The sequence below is a fragment of the Dicentrarchus labrax genome, unplaced genomic scaffold (genome assembly GCF_905237075.1).
Source record: "Dicentrarchus labrax unplaced genomic scaffold, dlabrax2021, whole genome shotgun sequence".
In the NCBI taxonomy this organism is placed as follows: Eukaryota; Metazoa; Chordata; class Actinopteri; family Moronidae; genus Dicentrarchus; species Dicentrarchus labrax.
This window is the reverse complement of record NW_026136723.1, coordinates 17,371,132-17,392,838: the sequence shown is the minus strand read 5'-3', so window position 1 is coordinate 17,392,838 and position 21,707 is coordinate 17,371,132. Positions and strand designations below refer to the sequence as shown.

General features: G+C 39.6%; 3 protein-coding genes across 3 annotated transcripts; 1 reads left to right on the top strand and 2 right to left on the bottom strand.

The window, feature by feature from the left end:
- Window positions 1-70: 70 nt before the first annotated feature.
- spag1a (sperm associated antigen 1a) lies at window positions 71-10,871 on the bottom strand. Its single transcript, XM_051391340.1, has 8 exons — window positions 10,407-10,871; window positions 8,662-8,761; window positions 7,581-7,733; window positions 6,404-6,561; window positions 3,545-3,686; window positions 2,511-2,637; window positions 2,282-2,419; window positions 71-1,942 (listed from the first exon to the last, which is right to left on the bottom strand). Exons 1-8 carry the CDS (start codon window positions 10,756-10,758, stop codon window positions 1,937-1,939), a joined length of 1,176 nt encoding a protein of 391 aa, XP_051247300.1. The 5' UTR covers window positions 10,759-10,871; the 3' UTR covers window positions 71-1,936.
- A 1,101-nt stretch (window positions 10,872-11,972) lies between these two features.
- Window positions 11,973-13,684, bottom strand: polr2k (RNA polymerase II, I and III subunit K). The gene is made up of 4 exons (XM_051391346.1): window positions 13,574-13,684; window positions 13,285-13,354; window positions 12,475-12,567; window positions 11,973-12,171 (listed from the first exon to the last, which is right to left on the bottom strand). The coding sequence occupies exons 2-4, from the start codon at window positions 13,343-13,345 to the stop codon at window positions 12,149-12,151; spliced, it is 177 nt and encodes a 58-aa protein (XP_051247306.1). The 5' UTR covers window positions 13,346-13,354; window positions 13,574-13,684; the 3' UTR covers window positions 11,973-12,148.
- Window positions 13,685-13,890: 206 nt separating this feature from the next.
- On the top strand, window positions 13,891-21,580 carry stk3 (serine/threonine kinase 3 (STE20 homolog, yeast)). The gene is made up of 11 exons (XM_051391338.1): window positions 13,891-14,065; window positions 15,070-15,150; window positions 15,262-15,390; window positions 15,655-15,769; window positions 16,695-16,859; window positions 17,016-17,183; window positions 17,354-17,491; window positions 17,665-17,790; window positions 17,900-18,104; window positions 18,250-18,443; window positions 18,636-21,580. The coding sequence occupies exons 1-11, from the start codon at window positions 14,043-14,045 to the stop codon at window positions 18,792-18,794; spliced, it is 1,503 nt and encodes a 500-aa protein (XP_051247298.1). The 5' UTR covers window positions 13,891-14,042; the 3' UTR covers window positions 18,795-21,580.
- Window positions 21,581-21,707: the final 127 nt, after the last annotated feature.

Sequence of the window (21,707 nt, the reverse complement as noted above, 5' to 3'; positions counted from 1 at the left end):
TGTTTTTCTGTACCCTTTACGCTGCCGTGTACAATTGTCGAGTTGCCATCTGAGCAAAGACAAAGGCTCATTAAAGCATCCACATAGCTGTTTATTATTTACATTTGCATTCAAACTATTTACATACAGTACATGCTCTTTACATTCCACGAAGCAACACTTCAAGCCTCATGTCAAGTGTTTTCATTTAGTTTTATGCTTTTATTTAGACAGTACAAGCGAAAAAAAAGAATAGGTAATAGGTAAAATAAGATTGGACAATGTGTATTAATACATTAATACCTCAAGGTGTACCTCAAAGTGAAGGAAAGGTTGTGGCACATTGTGCTATACGGAGATTTACATTTGTGTGTGCTATGGGGGATTCTAAAAGATTTTTAAAAGGCCCTTCACACCTATATTAGTGATTTGGTAAATTAGACCTTTGCTCCTTTGGAGTGAGGTCTACTAACTAAGAGTGACAAAGGTCTAATTTGTCCCTCTTAAATAATAGGTGTGAAATTCAAACAGGTCGCTGTTGATCAGGGGCTCTAAAATGTGGGATCAAAAGTCTGAATATACACTTCAAAACCTTAAGGAGTTCTTGACTTCTATTATTCCACCAGTCAGATACTTCAAGGATCAGGGCTGTTTTCTTCTTGGGTTCCCAACAGGCTGCATCCCAAATAATTTGTGTTATATTAATTGACTATCAGTTGATGGAGTAGTCAAGACCCCGAGCTGTATTAGTTCATCAGGCTGGACTGAAGATCTGTTCTGACTGTATGTTTAATAGAGAGTATAGCCTATTTAGGTGTGGATGAGGGGATTCTGTAAACAGAGCAAATTAAAAAAAAGAGTGAAAACAGACATCCTTGCCTAGTTCCCTGTTGTAGTTGGACAGGTTCCCAGTTATGGAGAAAAAAAAAAAGTCACCAAGGATGCATTAATAAAACTGATATGAGACTTTCTAAAACGTAAATACGGTACACCTACTCACACATACACACACATTCATCTTGGTTACATTCAAGATAGAACCTGAGACCTACGATAAGTCTTACAGTACATGATAAAGTAACCTGTAACACTAACTTCAACAACTAATGAAGTGACAATTTATAATTAAGAATGACCTAAACACTGAGCTCAGGATATTTGGGGGATATTTAACTGGTAAATCATTATTATAACATTTTACAAATTAAAGTTAAATCATAACACCTCACCTTAGAGGGTCTTTAGATTTAGAATTTCTTTATAATAATTGTTGTCTTTTGTTTGATAAGTAGCAGCTGTAGTGATAATACATGTAAACAATGACAAATAGCTGGAACAGATGAAACTCTGGATACATAAAGATAGTACCAGACTTTGGACCTTTTTTTTTTAAATCCCTTATCTCTACATACAATACAGTTGAGTTGAATCAGTGTCTTTTGTCATGAGCTCAGTGAACCGTATTGGAACCACACACAACCTCTTTAAAACAAAGTGAAACGTTTAAATCTTGGCGTAATTCATCCTAACTGTGGTAGAAATCTCATTAAGGCACACATAATACACTCCTACCCCCCCCCGCGTTACTCCGCCATATAACAGCGCTCTGCAGCCTGTTACACAGATCTGTATATACAGTGCATTACATCATAATGTGAATTATTTATAGTGCAAGCAGGTCACAAGTACCTTGACATTAGCCTTTTTTAAATAAAGCTGCCCATTATGTAAGGTTGTGTACTCAGGAGTTGCGGATGGTGCAGAGCTGAAAGAGAGCTGGTCATCCGAGGAGCCCGTCCCAGGAGTTAACGCCAGTCATTTCCTTTTTTTTTTTTTTAACAAGTCTTACTTACTACAGTTGATGGCTTTAAAAGTCCTTTTCCCCCATAACTGCTACAGTACAGTATATAGTCCACACCTTCATTCCACTGCCTCCATATTGCTCCACAAACAAACATCAAACCTGGGGGGGGGGGGAATTAGCAAAAGTCAGCTTATTAGTAAATGCTACTTATATATACTTTTTGTATCTTGTGGTTTAAAAAATTGGACATGTTCAATGATACTTCTGCTAACTAAAAAATTTATTTTTTTCCTAATACAAAGTTTTTGGGTTCAGAAAACAAAAGTTGTCTTTTATTGAAACTATAATGTTATCGCCTGGACATGAAATGCAAATAAAGATTAGCCATTATAACCTAAAAGGAAGCCATTCAAATAGGAAAGATGGTTTCTGTGAATAACTTTATAAACTAAAATAACATACAATTGAAGTGTTGTGTGCACGTAAACAATCTTTTACCCTCGGTGTGTGTGCACTGCTGTCCATCAGACTCTGTCTCAGCAAACCTGTCACCACCTCAAGCTCCTGCTCGGCCTCCCGAACATTCGGGTCCAGCTGGAGGACTTCCTGGAGGTCACTGCTGGCTGACAGGTAGTCCTAACACAAATATACACACAAACAATGTTTGTCAGTCAAATAGATACAAACCTTTCTTATCCAATAGAACCAATGTGAGTGCTTACGCCACCTGTAAGCCCTTGTAAGCCAGGGCTCGTCTGTAGAAGGCTTTCTTGTTGCTCGGCTCCAGCTGCAGCGCGGAGTCACAGTCCTGTTTGGCCTCTTCAAAGTGATTCAGTTTCAGGAAGCAAATGGCTCTGGAGAAGAGGAGAAGTGTAGAAAAGAGGACATGGAGACAAAGAAAGTTATGGACTGGAGTGACTGGCTTGGTATTAAAAGAATATCAGGCCATCTCATCTGTATTTGTTGAATTTTTGTTTATGGTTCCCAGTTATTTATGCTCCAATCTGCAAGCAGATCAGTTTTTCTGCAGAAATAAATAAGCAATAAGCGAACTCTGTTACATCTAATGGGAACATTTATGTTCAATTTTGTACAAATGAAATAAATAAAATAGATACACCCATGCTTGCAAGATCTACTCCCTGCAGGTAAATCTGAAACTACATCCAGATCACAGTAATTATGTCATAAAATTAAAGTTAAACGGATTTCAGTCAATGATAAGATCTGTCAGTCTCATAGCCAATATTATATTTGATAGTGCCGACACTGATAACAGCTTTAATAGACTGGAGTTGACGCGAGGATGATGTGTTCATGTGGTGCCCTCTGCTGTTTCTCCTATTATCCTGTCATTTTATCAGCCAATTTTAGAATCAGCATTATGTTACACCCTGAGGTCTGGGACAGTCCCTTTGTCTGTAACATATACGTGTTTTTATAACCACATAAAGGAGATCTAAACATATCATGTCACTTAAATATCAAATCTTGAGCTGCTGCTGGATTTCAAATATAGAGAGAGGGCTGCTCTTGTTTGGTGATTTGAGAAGAGCTTGGTAGCATCTTACTTCTAAAAGACAGCAGAGGTTATTACAATCCCCCACTCCATTGTACCTATAGTAGAGTGTCTATCTGTGCCTCTAAAGCACACAGTGTTTTATTGCAGAGTTTAATTCGGGAGTGATTGAATATAGGAAATCCTCGCCGTTGCAAAGATCAAAGAAGCGTGCTAGGAAGGGTTGTTTGTTTCGTGCATACCTGTTTGTGTAGAGAGCACATTCGTCAGACTTTAGGCTGAGACATTCATTGTACTTCTGCAGAGCCTCCTGGAAGTGGCCTTTCTTGACCAGATCATTTCCTTCCCGTTTCAGTAAAGTAAAGCAGGCCTCTTTTTTTCTGACTGTTGGCAGAAATATGTGATTTAAGTACAAATTCAATACTGAAAAGAAGCAACAATTATACATATAAACTGTTTCAAATTATTTCCTGACTGGTCAAAACAACCAGACTTCCTGAACTTCCGAAACTTTCTGGATGATTATGATTAAATTCTACATGTCAGGACAGACTGTGTTGGATATTGTTTGTCTTTAGAGGAGGTTTTCCCATCACTTTCAGCACACAAACTTTTTCAAGAGTGATCAATATATCCATCAGCGTGTCAGCAGCAGTCTGAATGGACACAGGGGATGACTCAACCCCTGCTTACTGGGCTCTCTGCTGTGCTGAGAAAGCCACTATACCTAATGACTTGGGGAAATGGATGGACACACACACGGATGAGAAAACTGACTTAGCAAGGCTTGAAATTCAAACTTGCCATGCACATGTAGCATAAGTTATTTTTCTTCTGGATGAGAGGTCAATAGATACCACTTTGACAGTACATAAACTTGTCTTCAGTTACACTTTTTATCCCTAAATCTGCTCTGTAGCAGAGAAACTAAATTGATAAGCAATGAAAGCCCCAGTAATCTATATGAGTTACATCTGAGGCGGATAAAAACATGGCTTAATGTAACACTAAAAGTAAGGAAATTTAATACATAAAAACTCAAAGAAAAACCCTGGTTGTTAAAGGAATAAACATAGTCATTCAATATAACGTAAGTATGGAGAATACACAGTATATATTTATTTTTATTTATCAGAAATCTGAATTTTGAATTTTGACAGAGGTGATCAGAAGTGGTGGTACCCCCCTGTGTTGGTGATGTCATTTTGATAACAGAACGAGTATTTTGAGTACATAAATAATCTATTACGATCGTTTTGTCTGTTTATGGGCAATAAAAGCATACGTATCAAACATGTGCAGGCAGACTAAGCTCTTTTTAAGCGACAGGAGTTTTTTACAAGCATCAAGAGAGTAAGAGACTTTTTAATATCAACATGAGCAACAGCTCAATCCAAGTGCAGCACTACATTAACGGTGGCTATTTAAAGCAGAGCACTCTCAAACTAGCTTTACACAGCAAACAAACACCAGTCTTCAGGTGTCACTGAAGGGGATCACTAAACAAAGAGCTCAAGATTGTAATATCAAGTTTAACTGTTGTGCTAGTGAATGCACACGTTGAGTCAGATCAGCATGTGAATTTTCCTTCATTTCAATTTCAAACAAAACCACCAAACCACAAAGAGAAACAAATGAATGTATCCAGCTTATAAAGAAATCATTATCTTCTGAACAAAAGCAAAGTGAATGGGAGTTGCTGTTCTATATAAATGGAGGCTTCTTTCTCTGGTTGTATCTGGTTGTTTTAAATGATCATAATGAGACAATTGTGTTATAGGTTTTAAAAGAGGGAATTTATTAGGATAAGTATCTAATGGTTTGTTAAGGAGAGCAGATAAAATGGCATACCAGTTGTCTAATCTTATATACGTATATGTCATTATTCGGAGTTAAACACATTCCAGGAGTCATTTAGTGAGTATACTTAAGGTTGTTCCCACTTTTCAATATCCCGTTGTGAGCAGATGTACTACAGGTTAACCTGAATGTAACCATAAGAGTCTTACTCACAACACGTAACATGTATTGCACTGACTAATAATCCTGTTTTAAGACATTTATTTTTTCAGTTGAAATAAAATGATATATATCTGACTATCAAGCTATTGATTTAGAGTCTGTTGCCAGCACTGCAGAAGCTGGTATGTTATGTATTTTACCCTTTAAAAGCATACAATGTTGAATATTTGCTGTGACCACACAGGATTTTACCCATACAAATGAGGTGTTAAACACTGAAGTTGAACCACTTCCCATCTGTTTCCCCAGCAACAGCAGTGTGCTATTCTGAGATTATCTCTGTTCTGTCTATGTGCTAAAGTCATTAAGTGTTTATGTATGTGCGTGTGCGTGTGCGTGTGTGTGTGTGTGTGTGTGTGTGTGTGTAGGTCGTGTGCTTTATCTTTGTTAGATTTAAATCCTGTGTATGGACATTTTATGTCGTGCATACAAATAAAGCACTTTATTTGTAAGTGTATGTGTGGTTTTATGGTGTATTTTCTACACCACATGTATTTAAATATATTTGAATAGGGTAAATATATGATACATGTGGAGCCTTCTGGTCTGTGTGAGCAGGAGCAGCCTACTGGAAACCTGACCTGGATTGTTCCATTACAGCAGCACTACACTGTGTGGATCGCCTTCCCCTCTGCATTATTGATGATCCACCCAGATACACACACACACACACACACACACACACACACACACACACACACACACACACACACACACACACACACACACACACACACACACACACACACACACACACACACACACACACACACACACACACACGCTCTTTCAGCAGCCTTCACCATTTTACACACTTATCCTCACTGACCGACTTCTGCTGCTCTACAATTGCATGAGTCAAGGATTTCATTTAAATTTTTACCACAATTCATCAGGAAATATTTGACAAGATAAACAATTTTGTCCAGATAGGAAGAAAAAAAACATTAAGGCGCCAGATTCCTTTTATGACAGAAGTAAATGTGTGTTTGTAAAAGGTTTAGGGGGAAAAGTAGGACGTTATAGTACAAAATCAACATAACACCCTCACTAAGCTAAGAGGAAGTGATGTCACTGACCTTCCTCCTGTGCAGCCCTGGCGGCTCGAGCTTGAGCCACTTCGACGCTGATCGGTTTCTCTCTGTGATGCTGCTGCACAGACAGAGGGACGGCGGGAATATCCGGAAGATTCTCTCTCCACCCAGGTCCGTCCTGTTCAATAAGCATCTTGGTGATCCTGGCAGGAGGCACAGAGAATACAACTTACGGTATCACTATGAAGGTGTAATTAGCTATATTAATGCTGCAGGGATCGTGGGCTCCACTGTGACGAAGAGGAGATTAAAACCTTAGAGGAACTAATGGTTGAACAGCTTAATGGCAAGTGAAAAAATATACATTGTGACAGTAAACCAGCATGCACAATACCAGGACCCTGAAACTGAAGCAGCTAAATTAAATTCAGCCATCATTAATAATATTATTTGCACCTATGATTTTCCTACTGTGTCCTCTGTGAAAAAGGTCTATCAAGCATCTCTTGTACTCACCCACATAGTTCAGACTAGAGGTCAGAGTAAGTGAAAACACCTGTGTGGGTGGACCATGGGTGCGTGGGGCCTTTAAAATATGAATACAGCTCTTTCTCAAATCCATACTACACACTTACTCTCAGCATGTTTTTAGTCTGTAGTGTATTCAGACAAGAATAAGTCTCTGTTTATTTCTTGTATACTAACTGCAAAACAGTATACTATAAAGATGACACTGTTTAGTATGTAGTATGGAATTGGGGGCATGGAAACTATCCATGATGCTGAATGTGTTGCCTTAACCTGGGGCAGGTACGCTTGGCCTTCACATCCAGGGGCTGTGTTTTTCCTGTCCCACAACTGGTAAACATGTTTCTTTCATCCAGTCAGTCATATATACCAGTGGTTCTTTAACATAATCTCTCATTCTAACCAAAGACTCCAGCAGCTGAATCCAAGAGGAGCCAGTCAGTGAACTCAGCTTCTTCAGTATTCGGCTGAATGAAAATGTGCAAATGCTTATGGTACATGATTAACAGGCTCTTCGACCATTTTTAAATGCAAGATACCAAATATACTGCATGGCATGCTGGGGGAAAAGTGTATAAAACGATGCACCTCTACTTTACTCAATTCTAACCATGAAATCTCTAGATTTCTTGACAACTTTCAAGAAGTTACAGAAGCCACATCAAGCAGCTATAGTTTCTTATGTTTGGCTGACCTGTGGACGCTGTCGTGAGCCGCCTGCACCCCGGTGTCTATCTGCAGGACAGTCTTATAATCCACATAGGCCTTCCTGTAGCGCTCCAGTGACTCATAGGCTATAGCTCTGCGCAGCAGGGCCTTCAAGGAGTAGGGCTGCAGCTCCAAAGCCCTAAGAGGATCAGAAACACGCACAGACAGAGGATCAAGCTGTTTACACCTGCATACTGTGTCACAGGCTTAACAGGGCTGATCTGTGGCTCTCCATTCATAAACATGTGAGTATTTTACTTTAGACGGAAAGATTCCTGCAGCCTCCTGGCACCAGAAACAGTCACACAGTGTGTTCACAGTTTATAGGATCAACTAAGAGCAAAACTAAACTAAACTAAATGAAAATCATGAGGAGATGAAGATATAGGCGGAACTCTTCAGAAATAGTTTTCAAATAAGCCCTTAGATTATTTCAGTAGGCATATGAGGACAGTTTCTTTTAGTTTTCTGTCAGTGTGAACAGAACAAATACTGCCACTTTACCTCACATAAGCAGAACTGTTGAAATATTAAAAATGGAACTGAAATCTGTTTAGACAAAGAAAAATGCAATACTAGCAAACAGCATCTCAAAGGGGAACTGATTTTACACATCAAAGTCTGTTCACAAGTGCTAGAAAGTACTAGTGTAAATAAAGTCTTGCTTAGTTGCAGAGGGAGCGGTATTAAAATCTAATTTATTGCCACAAGGGATGTCACTTGAGTCAGTATCAGTTGGGGCTGAAGACTACAAGTTTAGAAACAAACAGAAAAATCAGGGGGTGTGAAGTTAGAAAGAACTGCTCTTAGCAGACCTCTGTAGCCTGCTCCTCATCTCTGATTGAGGCTAGATAGAGGCAACATCAGCCGCTACTAGCATAACACACCTTAATCTACGACCCAGCTGGCCAACATGAGCCCGACAATGTTATAAAAGTGCAATGCTAAATGTTTGGTTTACTCCTTTAAATCTTACGTGAAACTACATCGAAATGGACACGTCAACAAGCACAAAGAATGTCTGCGAATGATTACACACATGCACAGAGTCGACTCCTGACACGTACTTGGTACAGTCCTGTATGCAGTCCGTGCTGTTTCCATCCTTCAGGTAACAGGCTGCTCTGTTGGAGTAGAGAATACACAGGTCTTCTGGACTATCAATGCCTGCAGGGGAAAAACCACAACACATTTATGTGAAAGACCAGATGCTGAAAGACATCTGTGAACACCTACGCAGTTGTAAGGACAGTGGTAGTGCTTTGTATTAAGATCAGATCTTTTTGACTTTTGCTGTACTTTCTGTCTAGACCAAAGAGACATTAGGATGACAGAAAAGCTCAATTTGAAAGTTCGGACTGTCCAGAGATGCTGAGGGCGTGAATGGTAGACAGATAAATGGATGTGCTATCACTCCCTCTGGAAGAGTCATTTACTACTCTGTCCTTTCTCCTCTGAGTCTCCACTGCAGTTTCACAACCGCCCGCAGAGCATCAGTCATTATCTGTGCCCAAAACCTCAACAGTGCTGATACTCCGCTCTATATGTATCCATATTAAAACACATTGTTTTCAGTGCTTTCCTTTTAGAGTCTCTCTGTTAGGTCTGACATTAAGTCTAGTCTAATCTTTTTAAGCTTGTCTCCAGCACTGCTGAAAAGGCCATCCTTCTTGCCAGCCACGAGAGTAAAAGTTGGCTGAGTGCTCTTAAAGGTGCAGCATGACATTCAATCTCACCTAAAAGCCCTGTACACAAGCACACGACTCCTGTCTACGGTCAGCGGTGTTGTCTTGTGCCAGCACTCCACCGCATTCACATATCACCAATGATGCCTCATGTCTCAGCTGCAGTGGACGATAGACTGAAAACTTGAGATTACCAGTTCACCGCTCCACACAGGTGACGGGTCTAGAAGAGTGACCTGTACTCATCCCCTGGGACAGGATGGCGAGCACCTGCATGCTGATTTGGTGAATAGAGGAAATTTGTGCGGCATGACAAGCACGAGCATAACGCACTCAAAATTGACATGGGATACTGTGGATTGTGGAGCCAAATTACACTCAGCTTGTATCTGATACCCTTATAAGGGCCGGTACACAGATGTTAGATGAGGCTTTCTGTCGGTCTCTGTGCCATCGATCTGTTGTTGTTTCTGTATTAGTGACTTGTTGGCCATCAGACGTTGCTTTTTAAGACTCGTCTTCGAATGAAGTATTTTTACTATAACGATTGTTTTATGTCAGTATTCAGTATGATTATTACTGCAGTTCTGACTGTATAACTGCTTAGTAAAGCTGAAACTATTAGTTGATTAATCAAGTAGTCAATCAGCAAACATATTGATAATCAAACACCTACTTGTCATCTTTCTAAGCAAAATGACTCAGATGGGAATTTTTGATAGTTCTCTTCATCCTCTATGACTGTAAACTGAATATCTTTTAGGTTTTGGACTGCTAGTTGGACAAAACAAGCATTTAGAATAAGCCAATTTGTGCTTTAGGGAACTGAACTTATTACTAACATTTTATGGACCAAACTATTAAACAATCATCCTGTAACTTACTGTAACATACATTAAGCTGTCATGTGGCATGCAACTGTTGTTGCCACTGGCACTGACAACGTCAATTCAGGTTATTCAAAGGTTTGTAGTGCAGGTCAGGTTTAACTGTACAGAATTACCAAACAAGACTGAGGGTAAAATACACGTTTTATAACCTATATTTGTCCAATCAACAGAGGTGTTCTCCTCGGATGAAATACTGATTCTCTAAGTAAAAACACAAACTGCTCAGATCTTCCCCACCTGCTTCAGCACACCCATCAATGGCGTGTGTGTACTTTTCCAAGGCGTCCCCAAACTGCCCATGTTTGAAGAGGTGGTTCCCTTCATTCTTGAGCCGGGCCAGGTGAGGAGGAAGGGCCCCAGAAGGGGCGTCCAGGTAACTTGTGTCCACTGCAGGGCTGCCTTGCTGCCCTTGTCCACCCGCAGGGCTGTTTTCCCTCCCATTGGCCACCCTCTTCTCTGAAGCTTTGTGCGTCTGGGCCTTTTCCGCGCTGCCTCCAGCCCGGCCTCTCGCCCCACTCCCGGCTGTGGCCTGATCCGATCTCCCGCCCCCTCCTCCGGTGCCCGGAGGTTTGTCCTGTGCGTTCCCCATAGCTGCACTTCCCTCTGCAGTGTCTTCGAAACTCTTCCTCCCTCCTTGCCTCTCCTCTCTAGCTGCAGCTACATCTGTGCCTGGCTAGGGATTTCTGTTAGCCCCGCCCCCTGGATGAGCCGTCGCGGGTGACGTCACCGAGGGGGGGAGGAGCCACAGCGATGCAGTGCTGCAGCAGGAGAGCCTCAGAGGACTCTGGACAGACATACAGACAGAGAAACATGAATGAACTCAGACCAAACACAAGGTACTTAAATGGAGACTCAGAGAAACAATGTTTGAATTATATAAACAACAGGAAAACCACCGATTACAAACGTTGATGCTATATTGATTTATGCACTTTTATTGTTACATATCAGTGAAATTACTTATTATTCCAATTTTCTTTTAATTATAAACTGAATTTCTCAATGAAGACATGTCAAAATGTCTGCTGTGAAAAAAGGGCTGCTGTTGGGCAGAATAAAGAAATAGATTTGGACTCAGTCTTCATTGATTTTGTCATTTTAAGCACTTTATTGATTTATGTTAAATATATTCTTTGGATTAGTCAAAAAAAAAGCCCCCAATAATGAAAATAATAATTAAATTCATGAGAAAAAGGTCTATTAATGTGTTATTTCTAGTTTAGTTTAGTTTAAAAACATCAATTGGCTGCCGGAGTCTACACTGGTTGCCTGGCAACTGCTCCCAGCTAAGAAATAGTCAGGCACATAACCCCCATCGTAAAACCGTGAATTGTTTGTACAAGTTAAACAAAGGGAAAAATAAGTGTTAATTATTGATCTTTAGAGGTGCTGCTAGTAGGAGTTTGTTTTCTTTAGAGCCAGTCTAGCTGTTTCCATCTGTTTCCAACTTTATGCTAATTTAAGCTAAGTGGCTGCTGACTGAGGCCTTATATTTACCATACAAACTATTCCTTTATAGCTGTACAGCTTCACATTGCACCTCAAAGGTTGCAGAGTAACTATACTGCTGTTTCATTTGTTAAACCTACTACAAGGAGTTTTTAACCGGTTATGAAACCATGAACATGTCACATTAACTAAAAGATAAAAAGTGACTAATTTTCTCCCACAAGAGCTTATAAAAGACTCAATTAACAAAAGGAAAGTGTAAAAGAATAGAAATTTCACAAATTCATGTTCCTGTATTCATCCAGACGTTAACATTCAAAGACAGAAAGGAATAAGAAATAACTGTGAAAACAGTAACGATCAGTGAAAATCACATTTTTAATAAACCAAAACTCGCCACTCACAGGCAAAATCATGAGTTTTAAGGGTAGTTCAGTAATCTGGCTTCAAGCCTGGAGGTTTATTTACATGCTCATACAGTACAAAAATAGTACAGAACAAAATAATCAAAACTGATGCTCTCCTCTTCTTCATCTGGCATCAAAAACGACCACTGAAATAAAAGAGTCAAGGAAATGTAGAAGAATTATAGTTCAGTTCACACATATGACTTAATATAAAAAGGCTTTTGCTATTGTATAATATTTGATTGCTCATCAAAATGAGGACTAGTATTCAATATCAACTACTAGTTGTTAGGTCTTTATGTTTTCAAGAGCTTTATTTATGTTGGTAATGTTGGTAAATGTAAATATGAATATACCTCAAATGTCGTAAAATACAGATCAAGTTTCCTGCAGTTATCCATTAAAATATAAAAATGATCAGACACACACACACACACACTAAAGGATACATCTCTTTGTTCTCTTCTTGTACATGATCCTGTAACCACACTCTCTGCATCGGATTGGATCGCGAGCCTTAATTTCATTTTCAGTGTGACATTCTGCAAGTTAAGACAGAAACAACATTACAGAAATATCCTTTAAATAAACACAGTTTCCAACATACTTGGAATTGTACTTGTAATTTTTACGCTGAAGCTTTGTGTTGGTTGGTTGTTGATTAAAAAGAAAAGCTTTGTTTTTTGCAATATGTTATATTTTACTTATCTTGAAGCCAATGATTTTCAGTTGCAGTAAAGAACTGCACTATTTACATTGGCAGTTATTCACAAATGTTCAGTCTCTTAAGTAGAATCATGTAGAAACACATCTGCTGCTTTCTGGATACTATTTATATTAATGTGTGGTATTTTGTAATCCAGTGCAGTCTAGGCAGAGCTGTATACTTGACATAATAACACAAACTCCATTCATTAATTGTATAGAGCCATACCATTTGGTCAAGGTATTCATTCATGTCCACAGAAACTAAAGAATACATAATAATTCATTCAAAAGGCAACAATAACATAAAGTTAGTGTTGTATCAGTTATACTAGGATTGTATGTAATTGTACTGTAGTAAAGGTTCACAGAAATACACCAAACAGAAGTAGTTACAGCAGTACTAATCCCCAAAAGTAGTAATAGTATTTCCAGTATACAGTAATAGATAGAGAAGCATTAGAGCATAAAGTAACGTCTGGTAGCACAGTTAGCAGTAGAAAGGCTGTAGTAGCTGATTGTACTACAAACACAAACAAAAAGCTACAGTGTACCTCCACATATGTAGATCATAGGTTGCTGTTTGGGCGGTTGCACATCTTTCGGTGGATCCATATTTGTTTTCTATAAAAGACAGGAGAAGCAATGTTGACACAATCACACCTGTGTCGTTGTAGCATGCTAACACAGAAACAGCATGGTGGCACCCGACAGGATTAGCTTCAACTGTCACAACCGGCAAAATAAATTAACAACAAAGGTCGTAAAGACATCTTATGATGAAGTATGAATATATAATCATCAAACACACACGGGGAGAAGGTTAAAAAGAAGTGCTCTCACCGTTTTAACTGTTAGCTGTTTACCTCTCTTTTCACATCACACACTGCCGCCAGCGCGCATGCGTACAACCGGCGTCTTCCACCTCAAAGTAAAGCGGTCTGTGATTGGTCAGGAGATCCCCCGTCACATTTGGCATAATTATTTTAATTATTAATTAAATTTTTTTTTCTTCCAGACAACACGAATGAAGATGTGACAGATTATATTAGTGTTTATAATATTCGTGGTTTAATAATCTCCATGGTTTCGAGGTGTGTACGGTAGTTGTGTGTTGTGTAGTTGCACTCCGGTCCAACAGGGGGCGCTCTGCGTAAAGCTCACATCCTCAAAGTGTGTGCATCCTCTGGCGAACACTCAGCTGGCCCTCCACAACGACTCTATCGACAATGTTCATATCTTGACTACTGGTGTCAAAACCTGCCATAACTTACCATTAGTCCGCTGCCTTTTTATCCTCTGAAGATACACCATGGAGCCGTCTGCGCCCAAAAGGTTTGTGTCCTTTAGTCTGGGTTAAAACGTGCTAACTTACTAACTAGCTGGAGGCTAACGTAGGCGGTAGCTGCAACGTTAGCTCGGCTAGCTGATGCTAACTTGGTTAGCTTTAGAGGATTTGTGTCAAACTTTATCCACAGTTTAGTTTAGAGGAGTTAGTTAACGGTGTTAGAGGTCAGTCTCAGCCAGAATCATAGGCAATATGTTGAAGCTTATAATGGCTTACTGGTCTGTTTCGTTGTAGTTAAACTGTTAATGTTAACTTCGTTGGTGGCTTTTGTGGAGCATTTTAACCAACGTTATTCCGACACACACATAATATACACACTGAAACAATCTTATACCTCCCCGTTAAACCAGCGAATATCCTCGGCAACCCTTCATTCATTGGTGCCATGGTGATTACATGTGTACTCTGGTTGTCTTGCCAACTGAACACCACAGGAGTTGATATATCTGGGGAGCAGCTTTAAGTCTGAGAGGGGAAAAGAAAAAGAGCTGGGGCGATATATTAGCACTTTTATTTGACGTTTGAATTAAAAGATTAATTGATTTTAACCAGATTTCCAGTTATTGTCTAAATTATTACCGATAAATGAACAGTTTCAACACTATGTAACATATAAAACAATGTACTGAACTCATTTATCCACATTGCTCAAGTTTTTTAAGAGACCATATCACCAACCTTAATAAATAACTCATGAAGGCAACAATACTATAATATCCTCCAGCTCTAGACTATTTAATATAATTCCTTGCATTACTGTTTCTTTAAAGTGACCGCATACACAAACATTTAGGTTATTTCTACATCTATCACCATGTTTAGTTTACATGTGTACATTATTCCCTACTTCCTGTAAAACATAATGCTAAGTACTGGAAACCACTGTAAGTTTGATTTCAGATACTCCTATGTTATTGTGTTTAAGGTTGGTTTCACTACTTGTTTTTTTGCTGCACTTGTATACTGAAGTTGATTTGCTCCATTTATACAGCAAGCTGAAAAAGCTGAGTGAAGACAGTTTGACCAAACAACCAGAGGAAGTGTTTGATGTTCTTGAGAAACTTGGTGAAGGGTAAGAAGACTAACCTCCACTTCTCTGAACATATTTTAAGTCCATCAGATATAACAGTCTTATTCTTAATGTGCTATATACAATTATGTAACTTTTGTGTTACGTGTTTAGTTCCTATGGCAGTGTGTTTAAAGCCATCCATAAGGAGTCAGGCCAGGTGGTGGCCATCAAGCAGGTTCCTGTGGAGTCGGATCTGCAGGAGATCATCAAGGAGATTTCCATCATGCAGCAGTGTGACAGGTTAGACGAACATTCCCTAAAACTCCAAATTCACTATATATATTATATTAAAACATCCTTAATGTCCTGAGGTCACCAGGTTTGCTTCCATAATTCACCTTGCTCTAAGTTAAATGTTTGATTTAACATTTCCATCAGCTGCGACAGCCTCTACAGCCCTCGGATGTCTTGACCTACAAGAGTTTTCTCACTTCTGCTCTTTCTGCTCTAAACGGAACTTTGTCTTCTCTTTTGATAACCGCTCTGTTTGGCATTTCCTCCCAGCCCTTACGTAGTGAAGTACTATGGCAGCTACTTCAAGAACACAGACCTGTGGATTGTCATGGAGTATTGTGGAGCCGGCTCTGTCTCTGACATCATTAGACTACGCAACAAGACGGTGGGTGTTTGCAGAGAATTACAGTTGCACACAAATTATCTGAGTTAATATTTCTATCATATATGAATCAGCATGGATGTATATAATGTATATATCCTAGACTGATATACACACCAAACATACAGGGTTGCAGTTTGACACTGATATTAACAAGACATTGCTTTTTAATACCTATGATGGGGATAATGCCTCACTGGCCTGATGACTAACCTGGCTTTTATACAGCTTTTACTAATTCTGCCTACTGTCTTTTTTTTAACAGTAGTGCAAATAAAAAGCTGAAAGGATGAGCAAATTTTATACTTTGCAAGCCTCATTAAACTGGCAGAAGGAGGAAAAAGGGCCCAGTTGACCATGTCTGTGACTTAACTGGCAAAACCACTGGCTACATCAAAAAATAGGTCGTACTTGTGTTTTGGGTTGTCCCGAATACCATTTTTTTGGCTTCAAAGCTTCTCACTGGAGTGTGTCAGACACCCCCCTGCACACACACTGGTTTCCCCCATCTTTCAGCAGTATGTTTTCCAAAGTCGCCAAAAAAACACGTGTTGAAATGGCTTGTTGTTAATGATGTTGCCTATTAATCAAAACCAAGGTGGTAGAGAATACTTTAATTGGTCCATGCTAGTAAAAGTCCACGTCTAAAACACCCTGGGAAAAGAATTTAAAAACAGAGTTGGACATCAGTGGCAATGATCCAAGCATTTACGTCAGCCCTACTTGCGTTACATACCTGCATTACAGTCTAATTTCGTCATATACTTAATTATTAACTTTTTTGTTTTATTATTTGCACATACACAATAAATGTATATGTAACAATATAATTTTAAGGAAATATAACAATGTGCAGGAGAGGTTTGAAGCCAAATATACTCTTGGATCTTATTTCATCCCTGTGTTTTCTTTTTCCTTCTCACATCAGTTGACAGAGGATGAGATTGCTACTATCCTGAAGTCGACACTGAAGGGGCTTGAATACCTTCACTTCATGAGGAAGATCCATCGGGACATCAAGGCAGGAAACATCCTCCTCAACACAGAGGGACACGCTAAACTGGCCGACTTTGGAGTTGCTGGACAACTAACGGTAACTTTAACGCAGATGTTTTACGGGTCGCCCTAATGATGGCAAAGTCAAACTTCCACTTGGAATGTACAATCGTTTTCTGATTTAGTGGATTCATATGAACTGATTTGCAAACTTCATATTGATGACACTAGCATTGTTTTTTTTTCTCTGAAGGACACCATGGCAAAGAGAAACACAGTGATTGGTACTCCGTTCTGGATGGCCCCAGAGGTGATCCAGGAGATCGGCTACAACTGTGTGGCTGACATCTGGTCTCTGGGCATCACATCCATAGAGATGGCAGAGGGCAAACCTCCCTACGCTGACATCCATCCCATGAGAGTGAGTGTAAACATGGTTTGTTAAAGAAGTGGGTGCTGAGACCCCAACCCCTTAGCTCTGACCCAGGGGTTAGTGGAAAGTTTTGATTTGAGGTACCTAAAGAACCAACAGTGGACATGACATCTTGCTATTGTTTTCTTTCTCTGACTTTTTAAAACCTCTCTTCCAAGGCTATCTTCATGATCCCCACCAACCCCCCTCCAACATTCAGGAAGCCGGAGCTTTGGTCAGACGACTTCACAGACTTTGTCAAGAAGTGTCTGGTCAAGAATCCAGAGCAGAGAGCGACCGCCACACAGCTCCTACAGGTTGGAGAAAGGAGCAACACACACTCACAGATATAAACTTTTAAGAGCAACAACATAAACACCCCATGTGGACACAATCACATAGATGCACCATCTGTGTTGACACAGAGCCATTGAGGCACTAAACATTACCTCAAAACTCCTTTTTTATTTTTGTCCTTGTGAATGTTCAGCACCCATTCATCAGCCAGGCCAAGCCGGTCACAATCCTGAGAGATCTGATAACTGAGGCCATGGAGATGAAAGCCAAGAGGCAGCAGGAGCAGCAGAGAGAGCTGGAGGAGGAGGACGACAACTCTGTACGTATGCTGAGATGTGAACAATAACGTTTGTGTTTAAACCAACCACTAAATTTGACTAGACTACTATACATCGAGGCTATGTGACTAAATGTCTCGTGTCTTCCAGGAGGAGGAGACGGAGGTGGACTCTCACACTATGGTGAAGTCGGGTTCAGAGGGTGCAGGAACCATGAGGGCCACCAGTACCATGAGTGACGGGGCGCAGACCATGATTGAACACGGCAGCACGATGCTTGAGTCTGACCTTGGCACTATGGTCATCAACAGTGATGATGATGATGAGGAGGAGGAAGACCAGGGATCCATGAGAAGTGAGTTAGCGATGATGGTAACTCAGTTATGTGGAGAAAAGGGATAATACTGCAAACTGGGAACTAGTTAAGAACGCGGTTTAAGTAATGTTACGGTGAAGGTTGAGTAATAGAGTGAAAACACAACCCTCTTCCTCCTCCACAGGGCACGCCACCCCCCAGCAGCCGATACGTCCGTCCTTCATGGACTATTTTGACAAGCAAGACTCCAACAAGGCAGCCCAGCAGCAGGAGAACTACAACCACAATCAGCCGCAGGAGCAGCCCGGCTACCACATCCAGTCCAAGAACGTCTTCCCTGACAACTGGAAGGTGCCTCAGGACGGAGACTTTGACTTTGTGAGTAACATCTTCCACAAGCATGTGATGGTACTGCTGCTATTATTAGGGTTTGACCTGAATGAATATACACCAGTGCTTCAGTGGTAGAAATAGCGAAAAGGAAGCTATCCTGCAATGACACACTAAATGTGACTCATAAATTCCCTTTTGTCGTTTGTCTTGTGTTTCTGTTTGTGTGCTGTCACACAGCTGAAGAACCTGGACTTTGAGGAGCTGCAGATGCGCCTGAGTGCCTTGGATCCCATGATGGAGCGGGAGATCGAGGAGCTCAGGCAGCGCTACACCGCCAAAAGGCAGCCCATCCTGGATGCCATGGATGCCAAGAAGAGACGGCAACAGAACTTCTGAGCTCTCCTACCCGTCGCCTTCTCCCTCCGGTCTCGGTTTCCTAAAGCCACTGTCACCACAAAACTTCTGTCCCATTGACTCAGAGGAACTAAGTTGACCTTATTGTCTTTGTTCTAAGCCCACTGCTGTTCAGACTGACTGCTAACTGGCCTCTAAAGGAAGTTTGCTTCCTTTACTGGGTGGCATCCATTTTGTCTCCTGGAATCTACACTCGTCTGCCTTGTTGCTACACTATGTCTAGATGCTGTTTCTCCATTTTAAATCTTATATTTGTTTCTACGGTTCCTGTACAGTTACTTTCCTGTGAATGATGCTCCGGACTGCAGCCAAAGAGAGAACTAACGTTTGGTGATTATACATCTGAAAGTCACAAAATGCATTTCCCCTTTTCCAGATGAAATTACATTTTGTGTCACAAAAAAAAAACCCATAAGGAAACCTATCCCCTGGCAGTAGCAGCAGTATAATCACCGTGGTCAATGACAAAAGGTCTTTTTTTCCTCAGACTTTTCACTTTCAGTGTAAATATAATATAGAGCCTAGTTTGGAAATACCTGCAACAAAAAGCTGTGGAGGCTTGTCCATGACCAAAGACAATCAAGAGGATGTTGATTAAGTTGAGAATGCCTTAAAATATTTGAAACCTGGTTTTCAAAATAAGCAATGTAATAAAAAAGAAAACACCCAAGTCGTCAGATGGTTAAATCCATTTCCTCACTTGGAGATGAGTTGGAAGTGGATTGTAGAAAGCTGCAAGAATGGACAGAAATTATGGAAATCATGTGGATTGTGAACGGATCATGCATGTTTTCAATCGTTGGTGGATCATCTAAACTTATTTCATTAGTCTTCATTTTATTTTGTTGATCTCAAGTATTATGTTCTGAGCTCCATGCATCCTATTGCCTCATAACACACCTGTTGCTTTCTGAGCACACACTTACCCAGAGCTCCTCATGAATTTAAAGTCTGAGCTTTTACTTGGCAAAATTTTCCACCATACTCAAACCAGAGTTAGTTCATTCCTAAGTTTAAAAACAATTCCATACAAGAAGAAGCATTCCTAAATCATCATTTATATGTATGTTCTTGGAGTCTTTAAAACCCCTGTAGATTTATTTCAACCGTCTAATTATTATGTTTTCTGTAATTGTTCAACATTACGATTGATAACCTCTGATTCCAGTATGAAACATCAAAGCAGTGGACAACACGATAACAGTTCTGTGCTCAGTGAAGGTGAATACGTGAGAGAACAAACTACAACATATAAACTGTTTAATGGTTTTAGTCCAAGAAAAAACATCTAGTTGAGATAAAACACTCAAGTGACTGACTGACTGATACGATATACTACTAATAAGAGCTACACATCTAACATCTGATGTCTGAATTTCAGAATAAATATTTGAAAATGCATTAAGATTTCTTTCAACATATTTCCATGCTGCTTATATCTGTTTCAGCAATTATGTGTGAAAACATGTTTTTCTTATTTTACAGTTTTCTGATGTGTATGTGTGACATAAATGAAGGAATGAATATGTACTGTCATTCCACGCTGTGTGTTTGTTGGGACGCAAAGTTTTAACCGCTAAAAACTGTTATTTACACAAAGCTGTTCAAACAATGGTTGTTCATAAATATTGGCTTCATAAGTTCTCAGCTCTGAAATATTAATAACTGTACTGTCCTCAAAAAAATCCGCTGTATTTGGCTTTATTCCACCATTTTGAATGTTAATTTGAAAACAAAAAACATATTTGATCTCTTCATGAAGGAAACAAACTACTCTGTTGTGGATGTAGTTTATTTGTTCTGTCGACATATTGATTTTACACATCGTGCTCATAATGACCCTTTGAATGAACTATCTCTTTAAATACATGTTAATTATGTCTGCCGGATGCTGTTACATATGAATGTTAATATGCAGTCTTCATGGTGTGGTTCAGCCCACACTTGCTGCATATTAATCATTTTAATGATACCATAATCTTATAAATAGGCCTGTTACACTGTCTTATATCTCATCTGTTGGACAATGAGGCCAAAATGAACTGATGTTTCAAACACCTGACCAAATGTCAATCAGTACTATCACAGCTTTTGAATGATCACATCTGTTTCTGTTTATTTGTATTTGTTTTTCTCCCTCCTGCATGCGGGTGAACCTGAAATCATTATCATTCTTGCCATGAATTATTTCCATAAATTAAGTCTGCAGTGCATTAGCAACTTCCATACAAGCATTCACACTTTTATTTATTTAATGTGTTTAAATCTTTTTTTTGTGACACTGGTTTAAATATGGTGGCTGACTTGGCTGTTAATATTTTTGCCCTTTGTCAAATATATATGTGGCTTGATTTCTGCGTGTTTTAGACTATGCATGTTTATAATTATGTTTGCTGTTTAGTGGAATGCTATTGTATTAACTGCACAGGTAAGAGTACTGTTAATATGGAAGCTGGACTCGCAGCTTTAACAACAAAGTTTTGCTCTGTACAATAAAAAGCCCTGTTTGAAATATGACATTGCGGAGAATCTGCCGTAATATATATATTATATATTATATATATATTGTAATCCCTGTTTGATATATAGCTATATGATTCTGTTTCCATTTATTTCACTTTATTTCTGCTATATTATAACTTGAGGGTGTAGAGTGGAATGTAAGCATTTATGTTTGACCCACTTAATTTATTGTCTTTTGTTTGTAATACTTTATAGGTTTTGAAAAGGTGCAAGAAATAATAAAAGTTACTTATAGTTAACCATAACTACAGTGGAATGCCTTTATCTTATCTGGGACTCTATAAAAGGAGACTTGAACCTCTGTGTTGCAGTAAAACCATCAGGATTGACCCTTACTAAGGACAGCTGTTGTACCGTAACTCCTCCACTACA